Source organism: Neolamprologus multifasciatus, chromosome 17 (genome assembly GCF_963576455.1).
Source record: "Neolamprologus multifasciatus chromosome 17, fNeoMul1.2, whole genome shotgun sequence".
NCBI lineage: Eukaryota > Metazoa > Chordata > Actinopteri > Cichliformes > Cichlidae > Neolamprologus > Neolamprologus multifasciatus.
In genome coordinates, this window is record NC_140455.1 from 11,753,083 (window position 1) to 11,773,362 (window position 20,280).

The following is a 20,280-nucleotide window of genomic DNA, read 5'->3' on the forward strand; positions in this document are numbered from 1 at the left end:
TCCAAGAGACAAACTGGTACCCTAGGAGAACTGGACAGGGCCGTAGAAAATCCTTAACCCATCAGCAGGACCAGTATCTGCCCCTTTGTGCAAGAGGAACAGGATGAGCACTGCCAGAGCTACAAAACGTGGAAAACGCTGCCTGCAACATCGTTCATTAGGAATGTTTTGGTGGTGGATCAGTGATGGTCTGGAAAGGCATGTCCACAGAGGGATATTGAGACCTCTACAGGTTAGCCAGCGGCACCCTGACTGCCATTAGGTACTGGTACACTGGTGCAGTGGACCTGGGTTCCTCCTGGTTCATGTCAATGATCAGTCTTATGTGGTGAGGGTATACAGGCAGTTCCTGGAGGATGAAGGTATTAATGCTACTGACTGGCCCACACACGCTTGCCTGACCTAAATCCAATAGAAAACCTCTGGGATGTTATGTTTCGGACCACCTGCAAAATGGACTAACCTGCCACATCATTTTATCGCTTTACATACCTGTCTTTGAATCTGTAGGGTGATCGTTTTCGTTTCCATCAAACAATATGTCGCCCTTTCATTCCTAACGCCTTACACTCGATATAAGTGTAGATATGCAGCATGATTTTTTTTTTTTCAATATTGAGATCTGAGTTCGTTTAAGTTTTTCAAGCAGTATATTTAATTTGAGTCCACTCTTTTCAAGGGTAATTAAAATGAACTTGTATATGACATGAGGACAAAATATACCACAAAACAAAAAAGGATTCAGTCTCAGATGTAGTCGGGCTTCTTTTCATGTGTGCCTAGTGTTTTAGAGCCAGATGTCATGCTTGATACTTGCAGTGACTGCACATTCAGATGCTGATAAAAATCTGTCCACCCTGTCTCTTAAGCTGTTACCCTCGTGGTGTTTGACTGATTCTAGTTTTCTTGTTGAGCTCAGACTCAGTGGTTTCTGTGTTGGGGGAAGGAGATGCATCAGCATTTTGTTCTGCTCTCTTTAGCTTGTCAAATCTCTCAGCTTCTTCCTCTGACTGTCATTACTTTTCTCGCTCCTGGAAAACTGTTTAGACATTTAAAAAAAAAAAAGGCAGATGCGTTGCTATGACAACAACCTTGAGTCATGTCATTAGCTTCAGAAAAGCTGCAACACAGACCCATTCAAAGCATGTAAATGAACTTTTTGTATTTTCTTGTTGCCATTAAAGAAATATTTGCGGCGAACAGCACGCATCGCTGATTTCTCAGACGAGAAAATTGTGTTGGTAAGGTCAGCACAGTTTGGCCTTGGTCTTCACACAGACTGGGATGCGGTGCATTGTTTTGTTTGGGGAATTCAGATAAGAGGAGCAGCCTGGGAAAAAATGTTTCTGTGAGCTGGATTAGGTTTGCCTCGCTCATTACAGAGAATCCATTTCTCCCTGCTTGTCAACAGACTCTTGACCCCTCACATCTTCTGTTGCAGGTCCATCTCTTGAAGGACCAGCTGAGTGCGGAGGCCACGGCTCGGCTGGAGGCCCAGGCTCGAGTCCACCAGCTGCTCCTCCAGAACAAAGACCTGCTGCAGCACATCTCTCTGCTGGTTAAACAGATCCAGGAACTGGAGACCAAAATATCTGGACCAAATTCCAGTGAGTGGACCTATAGACATGCATACTGTATAATACACTTTACATAAATAGAGATGTTCTGATGATATAAAAGTGCTCACACATCTACTGAATGTACAGGGCAAGAGTAGACAGGCTGCACCGAGCAAGTGTGTAAATTGTGACCTGCATCAGCCTCTGCTGGCAGTCAGTAGGAAATGGGATGTAGTTTGTAGTTCTTGATGTGTCTTTTGAGGAAAAGACACATCATCTAAAGCAAGGTGTGTCAAGCATAAGGCCCGAGGGCAAAAATCAGCCTGGCAGAGACTTCAGTCTGTCTGACTGGACAGCTTTGGAAAATGTGATGCTCCCTCAACTTGTTCTGTAACTTTAGGCAATTATTTCTCAGAGTTTAAGCCCAAACAGCCATAGCAACAGATTTCTGTTTTACTAGAGCACCACTTCTTTGTCTGACCTACTCAACATTAACATGGGCTGTAAGTGTGTGAACATAATGTGCAGTGCCTTTGACATCTCTGATCTCGATGATAGGCTGCAAAAACACAGCACAAGGGAGCTTTTTGGTTTCAATTCAGTTTTGGCCCTTACACAAAATCTAACTTTAATTATTTAACTATAACAAGGCAGACTCATCCTTCAGATGTGTCCATGAAAATAGTTCTTTGCATTATAGTATCTTATTAATGCATTAATTGCTGACGCTTCAGACTGCTGTGTTGTTCTTTGAGCTCAAGTCTTTGTTTTCATAAAGTTTCACTGATTATTTTTAACAGGCTTTGGCGGTTTCTCACTGATAGAGAATAATCAGCGTGCACACACTGCAAACATATACTACAAAATAAGCATATTTAAGTTTCAATATAATTCTAAAATATATAGAGACCTTAAAGTATTTAACAATAGTTATAAAATACAATATACATATAGAATGTAATAGGAAAAAAATGGTAAATGACCAGTTTTTCATTAAAACTGTCAAAGAGTTTTACTCCCAGGAAGTAAAAGGAAGTAAAAGGTTCCTGCTTTTAGTCTGTTTCTGCTTTCTTTTAAAGACTTGATCTTTTAAAGAAATTAGCTGGAGGAGGTTTATATTTATCTGGCCATGCACAATTTTACTTTCACATTATTTCATGTATTTTTGTGGGCTATAGATCTAAATTATTTATTATATAGTTTTATATTATTTTTATATAGTATGTATTTTTTCCAGTAAGTAAAGGAAATATTACGTTTTTAGGTCTTGGAAGTGGGAATTTTCTTATTCCCAGTTAGAATTTTGATCTGGAAGGTTCCTTCTGATCTTTTTACTCAGAAAGTCGGAGCAGCCCCACCAATCCTGAGTTAACAGTCCAAGATGGTGGCGGTAAACGGCGGTAAAACTGTAAACTGTGAGGCAGCAGTGCTAGCCACTGATCCCCTGTGATTAAAAGACAAACATAAAATTAACACAATACTAATCTATATGATAAATAATAATTGTAATACCCCCCATAGTTAATTCATTTTTACCCCTCAGCTGTAAAAGGCTCATAGGATATTGTCATCACCCCGCTGCCTGGATGGCAAGCGGTGCATTAACTCAAGTTTGTGAATTCGATAACCCGAAAACGAGGCAACGTAGGATTTTCAAATTAACAGTATATGTTTATTTACTAAAGATCTTTTAATCTGTACTGTCACTGTTGTGTATGCACTCTTGTGACTCACAAAATAAGCCACATCCAGAGCACTGACCAGGCTCTATCCATGAACGTGCTGCTGTGGTGTTCTTAAGCACAAAAAACATGCATTATGTTGTATTGTTAGTGATGCATAAATCGCTCTACCTTTCCAAAAGCCGAAGCAAATCCTGTTTTTCCTCACATTTCCAGCTATCCTACCAGAACGCACAAACCTGATTTCCAGCATCCAAGAGATAACTGGAACGTGGCATTAGTCGCTGTTAAAAACTGAAAGCAAATCAATTTTACACCCAGTGCAAGCAGAAGTGGGCCAGCTTAGTGTCAATGACATAGTCTAACACAAACAAACATGTTTCTGAATGTTTTGTCTTTTCTTCTCATATTTCACTGGAGGAAAGTGTCAAAGGTCCTTTGATCATGCTGACTAGGTGATTGGTCAAAACAAGTCATGTCCTCTGATGTGTCTCCTTTATATCTATATTTCGATACAAGGTTTAAAGTTGTAAATTGTTCTGTTTCAAGATAAGAAAACTATTTGGCAGAAAACTGGGTGCCAAATAATTCCTTTCATTTAGACATTCATCGGTCCCTTGCCTCTAACAACGTTCCTGCTGTGGAAAAAAAAATGTACAACCAAGGCAAAGAGAAACTCTACCAAACAAATGATATGGGAAAAAGCTCAAATGAATGAGCTGTAAGTGAGATATCTCACAGAACAGAGCTGTTCGGTCACACCAAAGGTGCCGTGACAAACAAGCAAATGTACAATGACAGTGACGAGAAAAAGTGAAAAATAGGCATGACGGAGGCAGAAAAAAGGCATTAGTAATTCTACATCACACTCTAGGTCAACACACATCACTGTCAGACATGCAGACGTCCAGCAACACACGGCGCACAAAAGCATTAAAAAGCAGACGTGTCCAGTATAAGATGTCCTTTCCATGTCTCCCCCCTCACTACCACACAATTTTAGTCATCCGTTTCATCTGCTGTTGAGACTCTGTGTGTGTGTGTGTGTGTGTGTGTGTGTGTGTGTGTGTTCGTGTTCCTGTCTAGCTGTCTTTGTGAGGACCGAAATCTGCATTCTACTATACTTGTAAGAACCAACAGTCACTTGTGAGGACACACACACTGGTCCTCACAGGTTTGAAGGCCTTTTTGAGGCTCAAATTGTGGTTTTAGTATCAGGGTTACAATTAGGTTATGGTTAGGTTTAGTTACCCTAGGGTTAGGGTTAGGCATTCATTTTTAATGGTTAGGGTTAATGGGAAACCATTATGTCAATGAAGGTCCTCACTAAGATAGATGAACGGGTAGTGTATGTGTGTGTGTGTGTGTGTGTGTGTGTGTGTGTGTGTGTGTGTGTGTGCGTGTTGGTGGATGTTTAATATTCTAATATTCACACACTCTTCTGTGGACTTACTCAAAAACGTAGCTGAGTTCAAATGAAAGAGATTTTTCTAAATCGCTATACTAAAGCAATTGTATCGTCTTTTCACGCATCACACAGCAGAACTTTCTCATAACATGCTCTGACATGTCAAACACACACGTAGCTAACATCCCAGTGGCTGAACTTCATCTGCAGGGTGTTGCACATGGATTCCACTTGATAGCCCACTGCTGGGCAGCGCAGGCACCCAGGTTTGTGACTCCGATAACTTGAAAACGAGGATTTTCAAATTAATACCAAAAGCATAACTACTGAAAATCGCAGATCTCCAGTTTGAATCCTAGTGACCTCAACCTCAAAACGCAGAGGTCAAGTTTTCTTAAAATCTTGTGGATGTGAAACTGTGAATGTGAAGCATCTGAAATCTACTAAAAGGCTGAGGGTTAAAACTGGTGGCCGCCAATATTTTTATCACCTTAAGTCAGCTGAGTTCCTGTTTCACTCTGTGTTATTAAACATTTAAAGTTATTGCTCTGAGTCTAGGTTATGGAGGTTATGTTTCTGGTTGCGGTTGCGTGCATGCCTGTCTGTCTGTAAAAATGACAGCTCGAAAAGTTTTGAATGAATTCTTATAAAACTTTCTAGGCGCCATTTTAATAATCCATTAACATTTGTTTTTTCATCCATCAAGGTCTTCAAGGTAAACATAACTTTAAGGTTATAGTAAGATACAGCACAGTGTAACAAAGCTTCATCTCGAACTAGTTTCTTGAACATGACAATGAGTTCACTGCACTCAAACAACCACCACATCTTAATCCAAAAGTGCACCTTTGGCATGCGATGGAACAGGAGATTTGCAGCATAGCTATAACATGATGCAATTCTCTAGCAACTATGTGATGCCATCAGGTGAATATAGGCCAAAATCTCTAAGGAATAATCCCAACATCTGGCTGAATCCATGAAAAATTAAGGAAGTTGTCAAAACAAAAAAGTGATCCTGTTCAGAGCCTTCTGGCTGGGCAAAGGAGCAGCAGTGGCAGACAGTTCCTCTCAGTGTGCTGCAGATCTGAGCAGTTCAGGAGGTCCTTTATTGCACTGTAATAAGACTTTTTAAAGTGTGTGTTACAAAAAAAAATACATCCCCTAAAAAAAAAACAAAAAAAAAAACGACAACATATATGTAGCATAATCTAAAGCAGATTATACTGCAGAAGCAGTCTGAGAAGTTTTTGTAGATGTTTGATTGATGGAGTTGTTGAAACTCGAACACTGCAACTGCTGTGAACCCAAACAAGCTACTGCTACTGTCCTCTGCCAAGGAGTGAGTGAGTCATCCTTCATGTTTGTGCTGGGTTGGTATTGCAGACGTCTTTCTTTAATGCATCTCTTTCTCACTGTTCCAGCTCCAGGTCTGTGCTGTATGCCCGTGAAGAACCCTGCTAAACCTGTTTCACTGAGCAGTCGTGATGATGATGAAATGCTTTGAAACATGTTGTTTTTTCTCTTTTGCTTATGCTGTACGAGCATGCACTGATTTATTGGTCACAGAGTGATTTATTTTGCTGGGAGTTGTAATCTTATATTCACCACAATTCACAGATATGTATGTCACATACATTTTATCTTCTGCCTGCAAAGGTGATGGCAGATTCATTCAATCAAGGCTCATTTTTAAAAGTGGTTGAGAACATTTTATGTATCTCTGTTCTTCACTTTCCACTTTTTGCTTCACCTGAAATCTCCTTGCTTTATCTCCTCCATCCAGTGGGTTCCCAGGACAGTTTGTTGGAGATCACCTTCCGGTCTACAGTACCTCCGGTGATATGTGACCCCACGACACCTAAGCCTGAGGTGTCAGCCCTCAACCTGCACACATTTGGCAACAGCGACGGGACCAGCAATGCCTTCTCATCATCCAACGGGACTCTGGGAAGCCCACTAGGTAGGGACCAATGTCTACTCAAACTGGAGTGTTTCCGTTTCCTCCCGGGACCCCCAGGGCCTCCACCTCCTCGACTCCCCTCGCCTCCTGATCCGCTCAAGATTAACAGGCCAGAGATCAAAAGTCCAGAAGCGTCAGAGGGTCCAGTAAAGTCTTTGTCCTGCGATGTCAAATCTCTGGGCTGCCTGGAATTCGCAAGGTTTCGCGAGTCGGGTATTGCCTCGGAGTACGAGTCAAACACGGACGACAGTGATGACAGGGAGGATGAGGATGAGGATGAGGATGAGGGGGAGGACGAGGACGAGGAAGAGGAAGACATGGAGATTTTTGGATGGGGAACAGATCAGGAGACAGTGAGGCTACTTAATGTTCTGAACAGACAGGGAACTCCTGACTGCCTGGGAGATGAAATAGCGGTGTAACACTTTAACCTGCCCCACCCCCCCATCCGGAGAATCCTATGGTGGCTTGTTTTGTTCACTTACTTAAAACTGCTGTGTGTACACAACTACATAATCAAGGCTAACATGAATTTACCAATCACATCTTTTTTTAACCTGATGTTGTTGGCAGATTAAAGCTATAAGATGTCCTCTAAGGTACATTCAGCTTGAACTTGAAGTGAATTTAAGATAACTATGGTGTCAGCTGTTTTTAGATGGCGGTAAGGCTTCTATGGGAAATCATAACCTTGTCCTGCATTCGAAGTCAGTACATTAAGTCACACTGGGGAAAACACTGCTGCCACGGTCTTTTGCCTCTGAAATGGTTGGCTTTAAGACGAGAGTAGGGCCTGCGATCACTCGTAGCGACTTGCCATTCTCAAAGCAACTTTTGGGTATCAAAACTGTAACAACACTGAGTAAGTCTGCTTTCAGTCTGGGAGATCAGAATGAGGTTAATTTGACCATTATGTGCAATTTGGTGGTAATGATGCTGCAGCAGTGTGAAAAGTTGCAAATCTGTTGTCCTCTACATAGAAATTCACGGCTTCGAGTCCGACCCGCTGCACTTTGCCGCACATCTTCCTCTTCCTCTCTCTCCCTCCGCTTTCCTGTCACTCTTCACTGCTCTGTCCAATAAAGCAGAAAAAAGGCCAGAAATAAAATATTAATGAAATTCACACTAACTACTTGAATTCAACTCATAAATTGAATATGTCTGTGCAGTCAGAGTTGAACTGATGGGATGTCTTCCATCGGGACATGTGCTATCCCGATGGGATTAACAGTGGTGTCCCAGATGTAGAGGGCAGATAACTGATGGCTCTAAAACTGGACAACTCACAAGAAAACAGTCTAAATGAATTAATAAGGCCAGAGCATCAAATGTAAAAAGAAACCTAATTAAAATAGTGTCCCTTTAAAAAAAGGACACATGTGGGCACAAACAAATTAATAGCAGAATGATAAATCTAAAATCATCGACAGCATGACATCAGAGAGGAGACCAAACAAGAACATGTCAAACATTATAAATTTTAGGTTTGTCAAACTTATCATCCTCATACAGGAGGCAAAAAAACAAGTTCACACAGGGTAACAGGACATTTTGTTAGCTAGAGGTTATCACAAATCAGCTGTAAGCAAATAAAGTTTGATTATAGATAATTTGCTTCTAGTTCAGGCTGAATTCGCCTTAAGAATAATAATCTGAGTTGGTCACGTACCCTTGGAAAACACGAGTTTGAGCCTAATCTGTATGCACACTCATGCATATAGGGATGGGTATTGATAAGATTTTCACGATTCCGATTCCATTTTCGATTCTGTTTAACGATTCGATTCTTTATCGATTCTCTTATCGATTCTTTTTAAAAAAGGAGAACACTAAGGTCGATTAGCTTAGAACTTTGTTTTATATCTTCTCTTTGAACAAGATAGAAATTTAGGAGTAACATGGCCTTACAAACCCAACAGTGAGATCTTAAGAGATCCACAGCCTACAGCTCTTTAATGGGGTGTCACAGGGTCCCCAGGGAAAAAAATTGTAAATGTAAAATAATAAAATAAATATTCTTCTGTAGCAATAACAAAGTATAACATAAATTATTCTGTAGCAATTACACAAGAATATCCAGTAATGTTCCTGCCTACAATTAAACACATTCACATTCACTTCTCAGGAAAATCAGGGGCATCTGCTGTGGCAAATGGGTGCAAGCCTTTGACCACAAACTTAGTCACTGCTTGGTGACATTCATCTATCCTGGACTAAAAGGAGACGCTAACGGTAGACTGCATCGAGAACTGCCAGCGAGCGCCAGCCAGACTCCCTCTGTCTCATCATGGTCACCTAAATGCACAGTAATGGCAGGTTTTGTAATAAGGCAGATCGCGTTAACATAACATGCACTGTTAGTTGATTATTTACCTGCCGCATTAACGGGAGAGGACGTGCAAACGTTACCGCTGCTGCTGGGTTGAGATTCACGAGACCGGAGCGGAATTAAAAACACGACATTCATTTAAGGTCATCGCGTGTTTTGTGAGCAAATACTTTTGCATATTCGTAGTGTTTCCTCCCTTAAACGAAATATCTACTTTGCAAGTATTGCAAGTTGCCCTGTTGTCATCCGTTCTCGTAAAGTATAACCAAACTTTTTAGTGTTTGAGCCGCTTAGGCGCCGTGTTTCCTGCCAGGTAAATGACGCTCCGCAGTGTGGTGACATCATTCGGGGCAACTGGAATCGATAAGAGAATCGTTTGCAAAAATGGCAAACAATTCCAAGGAATTGAAACAGTGGGAACCGGTTCTCAACAAGAACCGGGTTTCGATACCCATCCCTACATGCATATACTCTTATTTCTCTGAATCTGTTGCTCCTGTTTGCTTCCTTTTGTTTCCTGTTTTTTCATGACACACAGGCGTCCATCTGTCAGACACACTCATCAGATTCAGACTCATAAGTTTTCCCCTTTGGGTAAATTGAAGTTGTGATTCTGCGTGTACGCTGATGGTGTCATGGGGCTGTCAGGGTGTAACAGGAAATCAATCACTTAGCAAATGGAAGTTGTTTGAAAATGTACATATACAATATGTCCTTTAGGTTAGTTCAGGGGCAAGTGCTCACTCTGTCAACACGGATGGAGTAGCGATCATTCACGCTGACAGGAACAAGACAGAAGTGTTCGGGACTAAAGAGACCTGAGACTGACACGCTCTCGTCACAGCTGGAGTGAAAAGCGACTCTTCCTGCGATGAAGCACGAACAGTTGGGTCTAACTTTTGGAGGGACTTTGTTACTTTGGAAAGGGAAAGTCCTTTCTTCCTCTGTTCATAATTAATCAAAGACTATTTTTAGACAGAAATCTCTATCTACCTGTACAAACTTTGTTTTCTACACAGAAACTGTTGGAACTGCTCCATCCTTGACCCTCTTTTTTGTCTCTCACTGTTTGTCAACTTGGTAGTCAGAGCATGTTTGCACTCTTTTCAGCTGTCCACGTGCATATCTCCCCACTTTTTAATTTATGTAAAGCTGGGATTAGTTGGACCTCGAGGAACGGTGTTTGTTTCTTTTATTCATCCGGTAAACAAAAACTCTTCCCGCGTGCCAGAACAGCGGCTCGCGGATGACAGCCAAGAGCGGTCCTGTTTGTTTTAACCCAGCTCTGTGTACCGGCCTCCAGGCACGAGTCAATATTAAAGCATTCGTTTTGTTTCATGGGGAAAGCTACAGAGTTTTCATTTTTGTGTACCGTAGCCATAGTTTAACAGGACAGCCCTTTGCTCAGATCAGCGCAGACAGTCGTACTTGGCAAAGGTAGACCCTGCAGAGATTTGAAGAGGAAGTGAGCCAAATCTCTAAGTGCTCAATATCTTTTTGCAAAGAGCTTTAGTCAGATTGGATTAAACCAGTAAACTGCCAGCTACTTGCCATCTGATTGTGTTTGTATTAAAAGATAACAAAGGTCCTATCTGCTGTTTGTCTAAAGTTTGTTTGGATATTCGTGCCAAAGTTGGTCGCACATGAGAACTAACTAGTGTTGCCAGTAAAGAATATGCAGGCCAGCTATAATTAGTTAACAGCATAGGTTTTCTCTGGCTTGACTTAAAATTGATCCAAAAGATCTAAATTACATTTCTAGACATATAGAACCATTCTTAATTTATGCGCTGAGACAATTATGGAAGATGAAAGCAAAAGACACTAATACTGAAATAAGCAAATGGAGCTAATAGTTATACAGTCAGCACAAGAGCATACTGGCAAGCAGTCTAATCTGTTATCACAAAGACGAAGCACTTGATAGGCGAATGAGTAAATAATGTAGATCTGGTCATCCTTCAGTCAGAAATGTGATGTGAGGAGAGTAGGAGACTAAATAAGTCCCGACCAAGGTGAAACAGAGGGACACCACATAAATCAATAAGTATCAATAATATAACTGTTGATTTTTTGATAGCCTACCTTTACCGGTTTGTTCAGTGTGGAAAGGAGATGTGCCAGCCAGCTACTAGGTTATAATTCACAGAAATGCCCGTTCCTTCTGCAATTTCCAGACAACTCAATCAGCTCTATACTGCTGTATAAATCGGTGGATCTTGATAGACAAGTTCCAGTTTAGGCATAAGGTTTATACCCGGTTACAGGGAAAAGCAGGTTTAAACCTAGATGGTCCCGAAACAACAGCAAGTTATACCTTAGGACCAGAGTTGTATCTTAGTCCCATCTGTCGTCGACTTGACAGATCCAAACAGACTGAAAACACAGCAGAAAAATAACGTGCTATTAGTGGTTAAGCAGCAATGGTTTTAAAAAAGAGAATCAATAATTCTTCACCTTGGGTAGATTTTGAAATATGCTCCTCAACAGCAATCATGCATGTTAAAAAAGAAAGGGTACTTGATGGGAATTGTAGCAGCAAAACAACCATGTTTGATGGAAGCAAAGACCTGCGTCTACTGTTGAACAGAAGAACTACAGTTCGGGCAAGTTGCACGCTTGGATTTCCATATTGATATTTTCCATTCACAACAGAAAGAAGCATTTCCAATATTCCAGCTCTAAGAATTCCCAACAGTGTACTCTTAAACTTCTTTGAAGTGCTTGCTTTTCTTTTGACTGCTGGAGCAGTCGGCTAAGGCGTCAGATCAAACCAGCAACACTGTGGTGTATGTCCTCTGATTGAAACCTTATCCTTCACATTGTCTTTTTTATCCCTCTTTCCTTGTGTTGTGTCTCTCTTTTCCCCTGCTGTCATTTGTACGTGTTAATTTAAATAGTTTAAATCTTCACGAGTGGTTGAGCGCATGGCACAGGGGTGCAGATGCCTTCAGCGATCAGTCCCTCATTGAATTCCCAGCTGTCTAGACATTTGCTGCTGCTAATGTCTCCTTGTCTCTTTCACTATATCTCTACTCCCTCTCCCCACTGTCGCTATGTAATTAAAGCAGAAATGCCCAGTAAAAACCCCACACACGTTTAAGTCACATTTCAGCTTTTGATGCAATCACAGTCAGATAATGCAGTCATTTAAATATAATTAAAGGGCGCTTGATATCGACCAAAGACAAATTCAGACCTGTTGCGATAAATCATCAGTTAAAGCTCTGCACTGATATTATGGTGATTTAAAAAGATGACCTTACCTCATGATTCAGGTATTCATTTTAATCAAAGAATGTGTCTGGTCATCAAGACCGAAATTACCTCGGTGTAAGGCTCATTCACATTCTTTAGCTTATGCAGAGGAAGATTATGTGAAAGCCTTAGACAAGATATTCCAGGAGGCCAAGCATTATGTGACTTGAATTACACAAAACTAGCTTTTTTTGGCAACTTTATCTGTTTGCACTACTTCTCAAATTCTTTTTGTTGATTATATAAAAAGTTGTGTTTTTTCTTCTGTTTATATATAAAAACACTAAGGGCAAGATCATTAGGTTGTGAAAATAACTTGAGTTTAGCATCTTGATCTGCCCAGTCGATTTGTCATATAATTTCACTAATGTGTGACCAGGTAAACAAATTATAAACTACTTTAAACACAGCTTCCAGTCTGTAAATCTAACCATCCTCCCATACCCTCAGTTAGTAAAAGGGTGCATCGGCGCTGTAGGCAAGTGGTGTGAAATAAAAGCAAAGCTAAATTCAAAGGACTGTTCAGAAGACAAGGGCAAAAAAGATCCTCAAATCAAAATATTTTCAATTTTTTTTTCAGTAGTCAGTGGTTGTAAATTAAATACTTTTAATTTTGGATTTGATGGTAAAATAAAACACACTGGTAGAACCTTGTCATTTTTATTTTATAAAATTGAAAAAACAAATTCCATCCATCGAATCTCTTCCTTTTACCCTATCAGAGTCGCGAGCAGGCTACAGTCTATCCCAGCTACCATAGGCAAGAGGCGGTACACCCTGGACAGATCACCAATCTGACACAGGACTAACATAGAGAAAACCAACTAACCAAACCCAACTAACTGCATGTCTTGGACTGTGGGACGAAGCTGTAGTACCCAGAAGAGAACCCTCAGAAACACCGGGAGAATATCAGACATAAAAAGGCTGGTCAGATGGTGGAGTCAAACACCATACCGCCCTAAAAAACAAATTTATTGATTAAATTAGATAAAACTGCTTTGTTACCTTTCCTTATCCAGTTATGAAAAAGTTTAAATTTCCACAGGACTCTGCAGGACTATGTAAAAATTAAATACACCTCATCATCATTCAGTAGGTTGTAGAACTTGACTTGAAATTTATCGTTCTCTGTGTCTTTATCGGTCGGCCACACTGTTTTGGAAGAATTTTTGCCCACTCTTCTTTACAACATTAGTTTAGTTGACATTTGTGGTTATTCATTTATGCACAGCTCTCTTAAGGTCCTGCCACAGCATTTCAGTTGGGTTGAGGTCCAGGCATTGACTGGGCAATTGCAACACCTTGATTCTATTCATTTTCAGTCAATCTATTGTAAACTGGGAGTCACTGTCCTTTTATGTGACCCAACTTTTCCAAGCTTCAGCTGTTGGACAGATGGCCTCACATTTGACTCTAGAATACTTTGGTATACAGAGGAGGTCATGGTTGTCACGATCGGGCGGACTACGCACGGTAGTTCGGCGTGCCCGTGTGGCGTGCTGGCTAGACCCAAACGCGGGGAAGGCTAGCGATGGGTTGGAACAGACACGCAGTTAATCTAGTAACGATCAGTGCACGAAGCGTGGCTTCGGACTGGCGTTACAGAAAAAGAGTCGAGAGGAAAAACACTCACGGTTGCTGAATCAGACGGACACTGACGTCGGCACAGAGTTGGAGCTTCTGACATGAGGAGAACGATGTCTGAGCGGCGAACAGGTGGGTGGCGTCTCTCTTTTAAACCCGGCCCCGTGATCAGCTGGCGATCAGCTGATCACCGGCTGACAGGACCCCCCCCCTGACGACCGGCACCCGACGGTCCAGGACGGCGGCGACGGAAATCCAAGATGAGGGAGGGACCCAAGACGAAGCGGGATGGCACCCAGGAGCGCTCCTCAGGACCGTAGCCAGCCCAGTCCACCAGATACTGGACCCCCCGACCCCGGGGACGGGAATCCAAGATCCGCCGGACAGCGTAGACAGGACCCCCATCGACGAACCGGGGCGGGGCCGGGGAGGGGGGCGCCAGCGAGGAAGTAACGTGCCGCTTAAGCTGCGAGACGCGGAAAACCGGATGGACCTTCATGGCGGGCGGAAGCCGGAGACGGTAAGTCACGGGGTTGAGCCGGGCAGTGACCTCGTACGGACCAACGAACCTGGGAGTGAGCTTCCGGGATTCGGTGCGGAGCCTCAGGTGCCTCGTGGAGAGCCAGACGCGATCCCCTGGCTGAAAAGGATGACCCGGGCGATGGCGGCGACGATGCTGCTTGGCGTACAGAGTGTTGGCTCGGGAAATGGCCGCCCGCGCCTTGATCCAGGCCTGACGACAGCGGCGGACCATCTGTTCAGCAGCAGGCACGTTGACCTCCACCTCCTGATGGCCGAAGATAGGAGGATGGAAACCATAACAGGTTTCAAAGGGCGAGAGACCGGTGGCAGAAGAGATGTGAAGGTTATGAGACAGCTCAGCCCACAGCAGGTAACGAGGCCAAAGCGACGGTTGGGCAGAGACGAAGCACCTCAAGAAGCGCCCCAGCTGTTGATTGGTCCGTTCAACCTGCCCATTGGTCTGCGGTGATAGCCGGACGAGAGGCTGGGAGAGGCTCCAATCAGGCGGCAGAAGGCTTTCCAGAACCTGGCGGTGAACTGGGGCCCCCGGTCGGAGACAATGTCCTTGGGGAACCCGTGAAGCCGGACGACATGGTCCAAGAAGAGCTCGGCCGTCCGTTTGGCAGAAGGGAGGCCAGCCAGGGCGACCAGGTGCACTGCCTTCGAAAACCGGTCTACAAAGGTGAGGATGGTGTCAAGACCGCCCACGGATGGGAGGCCGGTAACAAAGTCAAGGCCGACATGGGACCAGGGACGACCCGGCACAGGGAGAGGGTGAAGGTCGCCAGTGGGAGGCTGAGTGGAGGACTTGGCCCGAGCACAGGTGTCACAGGCGGAAACGAATTCACGGACGTCCCGGGCCATGGAGGACCACCAGAAGGCACGACGGAGGAATTGCAGGGTCCTGTCAGGCCCCGGGTGACCAGAGAGCGGGGAGGAGTGAGCCCAGAGCAAGGCCTCCTGACGGCACCGGGACGGTACATAGAGCCTCCCAGCAGGGGTGTCAGGCGGAGGCGGTTCGGCGGTCAGGGCATCCCGGATAGAGTCCTCCAGGGGCCACCGAAGGGGGGCAGCGAAGCACTGAGAAGGTAGGATAGGTCCAGGGTCTGACGTGAGGCCATCCTGGGCGAACTGTCTGGAGAGAGCATCTGCCTTAGCGTTCTTGGAACCAGGGCGGTAGGCGAGGTGGAAATTGTAAGGCTCAAAGAACAGGGCCCAACGGGCCTGCCTTGGGTTGAGCTGCTTGGCAGACCGAATATGGATCAGGTTCTGGTGATCAGTCCAGATCAGAAAAGGGTCTTTCGTCCCCAGGAGCCAATGCCGCCACTCTTCTAAGGCCCACTTGATGGCCAGGAGTTCTCGGTCCCCGACTCCGTACCGTTGCTGCGTGGGCGAAAACTTCCTTGAGAAATAGCAGCAGGGGTGAAGTTTTCCATCCGGACCATGCCAGCGCCGACATCGGAGGCATCCACCTCCACCACAAAATCACTGGCAGGATCAGGGTGGAGCAGGACGGGGGCCGTAGTGAACCGGTGGATGAGGTCGCGGAATGCCCGTCTTGCGCCTGGGGAGAGGCAGAAGGGCTTAGGCAGGTTAGCTGGTTTGGTGAGGGATGTCAGTGGGGCGACAACGGTGCTGAAATTCCGAATAAAACGCCGATAGAAATTGGCAAAGCCCAGGAAGCTCTGTAGCTGCTTAAGGCTGGAGGGCTGAGGCCACTGGGTCACGGCTTGGAGTTTTTGCGGGTCCATGGTCAGGCCATCCGAGGAGATGGTGAAGCCTAGGAAGGAGGTGGACCGCTGATGGAAAGCACACTTCTCTAGTTTGCAGAACAGTTGGTACTCGAGCAGCCTGCTCAGCACGGCCCTCACATGGCGAACATGGTCCACTTCGGTGCGGGAGTAGATCAAGATGTCATCCAGATAAGCAAACACCCGGCCTAGCATATCCCGCAAGACGTCGTTGATTAGATGTTGGAAGACAGCAGGGCTGTTGCAGAGGCCGAAGGGCATCACCAGGTACTCCCAGTGCCCGTGAGGGGTGATGAAGGCCGTCTTCCATTCATCCCCTTCCCTAATGCGCACCAGATTGTAGGCGCTGCGCAGGTCCAGTTTGGTGAAGACGCAGGCCTGGGAGAGGGAATCGAGTGCGGTGGATAGCAGAGGAAGAGGATGGCGATTCTTGACGGTGACTTTATTCAAGCCCCGATAGTCTATACAGGGGCGGAGCCCGCCGTCTTTCTTCTTGACGAAGAAGAATCCAGCAGCAGCAGGAGAAGTAGAAGGGCGAATAAAGCCCTGTTGGAGAGCCTCAGCAACGTACTCCTCCATGGCCTTATTCTCTGCGGGAGACAGAGAGAACAGGCGACCACGAGGAGGGACCGCCCCCGGGAGGAGCTCAATGGCCATGTCGTAGGAGCAATGAGGCGGTAGAGTAGAGGCTCGCCTCTTACTGAAGACCTCAGATAGGTCATGGTAAGCCGGAGGGATCTTATCCAGATCAGTGGGCTCCGGGGGTGAGGCCTCTTCTGACTCCGGGTCCTTTTTGGTCCGAGAGAGAAGGCAGCGGCGCGGACACTGGGGACCCCAATCCAGGACCTGGCAGGAAGACCAGGAGATGTGGGGGTCGTGTTGACGGAACCAGGGGTATCCAAGGATGAGAGGAGAGGTAGTGGCCAAGACTACAAGAAACCGGATCTCCTCCTGATGATCCCCAATAGACATGCGAACCGGCTGGGTCTGGAACTGGATCGGGTAGGGTTGGAGGGGTCGCCCGTCTACTGAGGTCACCGGGAGAAATCGATCAACAGGAGTTAACGGAATGCGTAGTCGGGAGGCTAGTGTTTGGTCGATGAAGTTCTCCGCGGCTCCGGTGTCCAGGAGGGCTTTAGAAGAGAACTGGCGGTGTTTCAGGTGGAATGTTACTGGTAACAGAAAACGAGAGGGGCCAGAGGAGTGTGAAGGGCCAGGTGGGACTCCCCTGCAGCCTACCTGGCGTCGTCGTTTCCCGGACGTAGCGGGCACTGGGGACGACGGTGTCGACCTGATCCACAGTAGGCGCAGAGGCCCTCACGCCAGCGTCTCTCTCTCTCTCCCTTAGGGAGTCCACCCAGCTGCATGGGCTCCTCGCTGGATGCACTGCTTGAGCTAGCAGCGGCTCCTTCAGAGGGGGGAGGAGACTGCGAAGACGTGGCCCTCTGAGGCTGGAAGGGTTTGAAGGCCCGGGGGGTGTGGCGAGGCCGCGACATCACTCGTTGGTCGATCTTCAGGGCGAGGTCCATGGCCTCATCCAGAGTCTTGGGGGCCTCACGGCCGGTCATCTCATCTCGGATGTAACCAGCCAGTCCCTCCAGAAAAATGGAGCGTAGAGAGGCGTCACCCCACTTCAGCTTAGCGGCCAGGGTACGGAATTGGGAGGCAAAGTGACAGACGGGTCGACTGCCTTGGCGTAAATGAAGCAGCTGTGACTCCACTTCCACTTCACTGCTCGGGGGGACAAATGTCTTTTTTAATTCCTCCACGAACAGGGCATAATCATTGCAAGCCGCAGATTTATTGTTGTAGAGGGCCGCGGCCCATTCCTGAGCCTGGCCAGACAAGAGAGAAGTCAGCATTGCCACTTTTGCACGGGCGGTGGCATATTTAGTGGGCTGACATTCAAACAGCATGTCTAAAGTGGCAAGCAACCCATCAGGCCAGCCATCAACTCCGTTCCACTTATCTGGTAGTCCGATCCGGGGCTCCGCGCTCACCGGCGCTGGCTGACGTTGCAGCTTGGTGACGGAAGTGGAAAGTTGGAGGAGATTTTCGGTGAGGGACTCCATTTTTGTGCTCATCCGATCTACCACACCGCGAAGATATATCACTTCAGCTTTCAGCCGTTCGAATTCCGCTGGGTCTATACGGGGCTCAGACATCCTGTCACGATCGGGCGGACTACGCACGGTAGTTCGGCGTGCCCGTGTGGCGTGCTGGCTAGACCCAAACGCGGGGAAGGCTAGCGATGGGTTGGAACAGACACGCAGTTAATCTAGTAACGATCAGTGCACGAAGCGTGGCTTCGGACTGGTGTTACAGAAAAAGAGTCGAGAGGAAAAACACTCACGGTTGCTGAATCAGACGGACACTGACGTCGGCACAGAGTTGGAGCTTCTGACATGAGGAGAACGATGTCTGAGCGGCGAACAGGTGGGTGGCGTCTCTCTTTTAAACCCGGCCCCGTGATCAGCTGGCGATCAGCTGATCACCGGCTGACAATGGTGGACTCAATGACTGTAAGGTGCCCAGGTCCTGTGACTCCAAAATAAGCCCAAATCGTCACCTCTCCACTACCTTGCTTGACAGTTGGCATGATGTGTTTGTGCTTATATCCTATGTTTGGTTTTTACCAAATCTGCGACTGCACATAACAGATAAACATCTCCACTTTGGTATCGTCTTTCCAAAGGACATTGTTCCATAACGTTTTTGGTTGTTCAGATGCAGCTTTGCAAACCAAAGCCACGCTGTCATGTTTCTGTTTTGTTTTGCTTTTACAGAGAAGAGGCTTTCTCCTGGCAACTCTTCCAAATCAGCCATACTTTGACATTTTCTAATTTCTAATAACATTTAGCTACATGTCAGGCCTGTGGAGTCTGACATGTAGCTCTTGGAGTTACGCAGTTTCTCTTGTTTCTCTAAGGATTGCTCAGTCTGACCTTAGGTTGAATTAGCTGGGATGTGGCAATATGTTAAAATGCAAAGGCCAGATCAGCAAATGACCAAACTTGCCTTTTTTTTTTTTCCATATGGAAGAAGTAAGTATGCACATATTTGTTATCACAGATCTGCACAGAGTGCTGTAAAAAGCGTTTTCACTTGAGTGTATGTTCGTACATTTACATTTTAGTAAACCCTTTTCGTGGTTTAACAAAACAAGTTACCCCAAAGTCAAATATTCTATCAAATATTAAATATGCTGGCCAGTAGTGCTGTTTGTTGTTAAAATTATTTTGATATGAAGAGTGTACCTAAATGTGATTTGGGGATGAACTATCCCTTTACCAGTGTTGCACAGTGCATTTTACACTCATGGTTTAGCCATTTGCATGTCTTAAGTTGCATGTCTTTATTCCTAACCTCGCTATTCTGCTCAGGCTTTGGCTAAATAGTCTTTTCTACTTCTATCTGATTTCATCTATATTTCTCTCACACACTTGACCTTAACTTTATTCCCCTGATCCCCACTTTTGCGCCGACCTCTCCAAAATGTCAGACATGCTGTAATTCTAAACAGTCTCTTGTTGTTGTTTTCTATATTAGTGATACATGTTGTGTGTTTGGAGGAATAAAGTACAGCCCACAGCCTTTAACCTTGACAAAGAGGTCAGTAATTACTGCTAAAGTACGTGTGGAGGACAAAGCGTTATTATGAGGGTCTGCTTTTCATGAAATCTTTATTAATATAACCATCTGTTCTGTGGATTTATAGGGAGATCACATTCGGAGGCAAAGCAGACAGGATGGGTGTGTGCAGGTTCAGTTTAGTGTGAAACTCATTCCTACTTTGTAACTAGTTATTGATTGAGGCTGTAATGAATTTACAGGACAGTTGAATTCTGGAAAGAAAGAAGTGTCTGTTTCTGGTTGCTTGTCTGCAAGTAGTGTTGGACTGAAGACATCTAGAATTGATAGGCCTCTATTTGCATCCAAGGGTAAAAGCAAGCACCAGTCCTCACCAGTGAAGAGTAAAAATGTAAATCTGTCCCAAACTCCTTTAAAAGTAGAAAATGTTTGACCTTGAGAGGTTGAGATACAATACTGTTGTAATATAAGAGGTTCGCCTCCACACTCAATCGCCAGTAGATTGTGTTGAGAAGGTTTAACTCTCGTATCTGCAGATGCTTCAAGTCGGGTCCGCTCTTAAATCTTTATCTTTGTTGCAGCTTGTCTCTCTCACGCGTACTCTGTGATTTCCTCCCTCTTCTCAGCACT

General features: G+C 45.1%; 1 protein-coding gene across 3 annotated transcripts in view; it reads left to right on the forward strand.

Moving 5' to 3' along the window:
• The window catches only part of LOC146498994 (carboxyl-terminal PDZ ligand of neuronal nitric oxide synthase protein-like), a 240,285-nt gene that overhangs the window by 183,384 nt on the left and 36,621 nt on the right, over nt 1–20,280 (forward strand). For all 3 annotated transcript variants that reach the window (XM_085138060.1, XM_085138059.1, XM_085138061.1), the window contains exons 9-10: nt 1,442–1,607; nt 6,436–6,612. In XM_085138060.1, coding sequence (XP_084994186.1) covers nt 1,442–1,607; nt 6,436–6,612 — 343 coding nt within the window. The remainder of the gene's footprint in view (nt 1–1,441; nt 1,608–6,435; nt 6,613–20,280) is intronic.